The following is a 4,980-nucleotide window of genomic DNA, read 5'->3' as shown; positions in this document are numbered from 1 at the left end:
CCCGTAAAAAGACAAAAGATAAAGTCGTTCACCGCGGAAAGCCGAGAACAAAAAAATGCGTAACACATTAGAGAAACGCGAAAGAATTTAAAAATTTCAAAAGTTTTAATAAATATTTTTTTCTCTTATTTTTCTTTGCTTTTCGCGGTTAGCCCTAATATTATAATAATATAAGATCATTGTAGCGGACTGTTAAAATGGGTGAAGGGATGGGTGCTAACAACTAGTGAGCAAGGCCTAGAGAATGTACTTACAGCTTTTAATAAGTTATTAGAAAAACACCACGTAGCTATTACAGCAAAACAGCAAAAACAAAACTAGCTAAAGTAAAGAAAAAGGTGCCAAAAATAAACACATTTAAATTTAGAATTTAGTTATAAAACTATAACTTCAAGAGATTATAAAATATATAGAAAAGAGATTTGTAGCGACTGCTACGATTCGCTGCAATCATCATTGATAGTACCTCAAAAAAGAAATATTTATTGTATAACCTACCTTTTGGCCTTTTTTATATAAATAAAAATAATTATATATGTTATTTATTGTAGTCATTGATTAAGTTCTATTTGGTTTCATATAAATCACTCTTTGATTTTTATTATTTAACGTCAATTTAACGTCAACATTCACCTGACTGTCCGGTCTATTATTTATAAATCAGTGACTCTCTCAGTTTTGGGGGGGATTCAGTAATAAATAATCTCATTAACATATAACATTCATGTTATATTTATACATCATTATGTGAAGAATGCTCCTAACTATATCTACTTTTCTTTTTTAATGTTTTTTTATTACATAGGCTTGAGTTACCCAAGATGCCTCCAAAAGGGAAAGGGAAAGGGAAAGCAGACCCAAAGGCGAAAGGACCCGTAGCTGGCATAGACCCGAAGAACATGAAGCCGCCACCACCTAAAAAGATCCCACCTCCTCCAGCCTGTTTTAAAACTGACGAAATCGCGTTATTCAAAGAGGTGTTCAAATTGTTTGATGAGGAAAATATCGATAAGGTATTGCCGCAGATATTTAATTTAAGTAACTATTTTCTTTTATTATTATCGAGTGACGAGACGAACAAGTCGTGCGTCTGATGGTAAGCTACACGCATGTCCATAACAATTTAAACCGCAGTGATATGAGGGGCACTGACTGCGCTCGTCGCGCTGAGATATAAGTTGACAAGTCCCATGTGCCTGTAATTTCACCCGAACCCTTACCCTTCAAAACCAAAACGAAGTAATGCTCACATTTCTGCTTGGCTGCAGAAATAGGTAAGGTGGCAGTACCCTGGACGAACTCTCACAAGAAGCTCTACCTACCGCTACTATTGGTTAAAACAGGGTTTGTTTGTTTTAACCCTATTTATCCCTAAATCTATTTAAAAAACTATTTTAATAGATTTACTATTATTCAAGAAGTAGTCAATTCAAGAAATGGTAAATTCCAGAAATGGTCAATTTGAGAAGTGGTCCCTTTTAATTGTGGTCATTTATCATTGTGGCCCTAAACTGCCGAAAGGTTCTATTAACACGGCATTCTTATCATTACAATAAACTTAGATGCAACAAACAAATTATGTTTTCTGAATTCACATAAAATGTTAGCCACATTCCATACATACCTGCATCAGTTGCTGTTTACACTTTGTTACTATGGATGCACCAAATAAAATTACTTGAAAACATTTGGATTATGTGTATTCAAAGTTCAAATACGGACAACGGCACATCAGACTACACATTGTTGTTCGAAAATCGCCCCCAGTGCAACGAAACAAGATACGTCAATGTGTAGGTTGATGTGCTGGCGTGTTTTCAATTCAGTTATAGTAAATATTTGAGGTAAGTAATACGCGTGAACACGCTGAGATACGATGGCGGAATGGTCCGAGAGAGGGCCGCGGGTGCGACCAGCCCACCAGAGACAGCGCCGGAGATTTTGCGTTATTAAAAATACCAACGTTCTGAATGTAGATCGCAGCGATCTTTGTCCTTGTTTAGATCAAGCGTGTACTAACCGTGACACGTCGCTTGCTCACGAACCCTTTTTACATGTTAACACAGACGTGTTGCCGTGTAAAAAGGGTTCGTGTGAAAAGATTACCAAAGCAACGGAATTCACTCAGAACACACAGAGCAGAACCAATTTCGAAAAGTTAATTTCATATTAGTCCTACCGGAAATCGAACCTGGGACCTCCACATCCAACTTCCACATTAATAAATAAATAATAATAAATAACGCACACACTCAACATAGTCCCGCACTAGGGAAATCCTGTGTCGCGGGTGCCATGGACACACACATAGACAACCTATGAAATAAATTGTGTATGTGTGAAATTTTATAAATCTCCTAACGAAGCATAAAAAAGTTATGGACTAACTTAGTTTTTTTCCTGAAAAATTGTCATTTTGCAGATGTGCATTATTACATCGTTGACGTAATTCGTGAACACGCAAGGGAATATATCATAATTTAGACTGTTTACCTTCGGAAAGGGGTGTTAATGAGTCAGATGTTTTAATAAGTTGCTTTTCAGGTACCTCTAAAACACATACCTATAATGATAAGAAAGCTCGGTTTCAACCCAAAGGGAGCTGAAGTTGAAGAAATGTTTAAGAGATTTCTTGAAGACGACCTTGTCGACTCGGTGGAATTTCATGAGTTTCTGCAAATGCTTGAAGCTAAGCTGGGGTGGGGAGACGATGTCGAGGCTGAGGTTACAAAGGCTATGGGTTTCTTAGCACATGATAAAGGAGGAGAAGATGATCCTACAGGTGTGTAAACTTGTAAAAAATTTTAACGTATTTATCAGACCCTATAGTATGGTTTTTTAATACATATATATACCTACGTTGATAGTAGTTGTACGTGTCTAATGCTACTATGCTGACCCAATGTGGAAAGGGGATTTTATTAAAATGCACGTGATTTCTTTTACTTAACTAAGCCACTGATTACAACGTGGTAAGTAGTTCCGGCGGCGCTGTACACGACAAAATGGCCGTTGTTAGACATCGTTGACATCGACTAGCTCAACTGACACTGGCGCAGAGCCGACGCGTCGCGACGTAGTTGGAAAACAGGACGCGACGCGACAGTGTGAGTTGAGGCTTGATAAACTTGTGTGGAGTATTATTACCTTAACAGTGGTTGCGGTGATTTTTAGCAGCGATGCAATCTTAACAAACTGCATCATAACAAACGCGCGATTGCATCGATACAAACGTGTGATGCCTTTGGATCTCAAGTGCAGCGATACAATCGCGCGATTGTATCGATGCAGTCGCGCGCTTGCATCGCTGTTTAAAGTCGCGCGTGTGTCTAAAGGTAGACGATTAGCGACTGCATCGCGTTTGCATCGCTGCTAAGTCCCCGTGTGTAATCGCTGTAAGGAGTTATCTCCTCTGATTTCATTAATGAGTTTTATGAGAAATAAATCTAAGTGTGTAATGTTACTATGTGTGGGTAATGCTACACTTGTCGAAATTTAGATGGTTAATTTCGGCGCCTTTCGATTTATGTGTCGCATCGAAATCGACTTGATTGCAAAATGACGATTTCTTATTTAAATAAAGCAGGGCAATTTTTAATCGACTGCATAAAAAGGAGGAGGTTCTCAATTCGACTGTATTTTGTTTTTATGTCACGCGATAACTCCGGCTCTGTCAACCGATTTTGATGATCCTTTTTTCTTGGAAAGAGGGTTTTTTGAGCGGGAATTTGAATAAAACGTTCCACCTCTAAGTGTGGCAAGCTAGGGGATGCACACACTCATCATCATCTCATAGCACCGCAATTGGGATACCCTGGATCGCGGGGGCCATGATCCAAGCTCCATATCTTTCTACTTTAGTTTTGATCATAGTGACCCTCCCTATCTACCTTGACTACAAACGAGGCATACGAGAAGGGCACTATAACCTGTGCGCGCACAAGAATCTTATAAGTTCAGGTTCTGACCCCAGATCAGCCAGTGTATAGGGTTGTCACAGACCTCTGTCACTTGACTTCATCCGGTTCTTCGAGAGGCTAGTGCCTCGGGTGAGCACCATTCCAGAGCGGTACCGGAGCTGTAGGCACGCTCACTTCCCGTTGCGCATTGCATCACTAGCAGTTGCCACCGCTAAGCCGTCGACTCTTAGTCCACTACCAAATCTCCTCATTGGTGGCGGAGCTGTAAGGCACGCTCACTTCCCGGCGCCGAAAAACGACGTCTCTCCAGTTGCGAATAACCTAAGCGGTTGGAGAAACCGGAGGATATCTAGCTTATCCTCTACTAGCTCTCCGGGCTAGTGCCGGAGATGCTAGTCGCAGTATCCAGCGACAATGTCCGAACATAGCTTCCAACTTAAAGGGCAACTCACGTGACCCGCGCGTTTCCTCGCTTCAGGCCTTCAACTAGACCGCTACTAAGTAGCGCTAGCTGCTCACGAGACAGACGCACCGGAAACATGAAATACCGGGGCATACAAATATCTCTGTAGCTAACCACAAACCCCAGTAAGGTATTCGCCGGTTGTTGCCCGAGATACGCCACACGTACAGGTAAAGAATGCATCGAGTATATAACCAGAAATAGAGACGAAATGACATCTAATTTGTTTTTTCCTCCGGCGGACCCGGAATTGGGTGTGCAGACGCCCGCAAAGGCGTATCACTGACTTGGCCCGGACGCCCGCTATACCTTGGTCTTGCCGTCGAGCCCATAGTTTCTCCGGAAAACCATATCTCTCGGGTCGGTAGATAGGGACGGGTGCCATGGTCCATGTAAACAAGTAGTTTTAGTAGCAGTAGAGTTCCTTGTGAAAGAGTTCGTCCAGGGAAGTACTGCCACCTTACCTATTTCTGCCGCCAAGCAGTAATGTCAGCATTACTGTGTTCCGGTTTTGAAGGGCGACGGGCGCAGAGGTAGTGCCCCTCAGATTTTTGCGATTTAAAGCTCTGAGTGGCACTGTAACTGTTATGGACAGGT

The 4,980-nt window shown here is 41.4% G+C and overlaps 1 protein-coding gene across 1 annotated transcript; it reads left to right on the top strand.

Moving 5' to 3' along the window:
• The first annotated feature begins 636 nt into the window (after nt 1-636).
• On the top strand, nt 637-3,046 carry LOC113234346 (caltractin-like). The gene is made up of 3 exons (XM_026469651.1): nt 637-1,013; nt 2,545-2,782; nt 2,981-3,046. Exons 1-3 carry the CDS (start codon nt 822-824, stop codon nt 3,037-3,039), a joined length of 489 nt encoding a protein of 162 aa, XP_026325436.1. The 5' UTR covers nt 637-821; the 3' UTR covers nt 3,040-3,046.
• Nucleotides 3,047-4,980: the final 1,934 nt, after the last annotated feature.

This window comes from Hyposmocoma kahamanoa, unplaced genomic scaffold (genome assembly GCF_003589595.1).
Source record: "Hyposmocoma kahamanoa isolate Upper Pololo Valley unplaced genomic scaffold, ASM358959v1 83128, whole genome shotgun sequence".
Taxonomy (NCBI): Eukaryota; Metazoa; Arthropoda; class Insecta; order Lepidoptera; family Cosmopterigidae; genus Hyposmocoma; species Hyposmocoma kahamanoa.
This window is presented reverse-complemented; position numbering and strand designations above follow the sequence as displayed.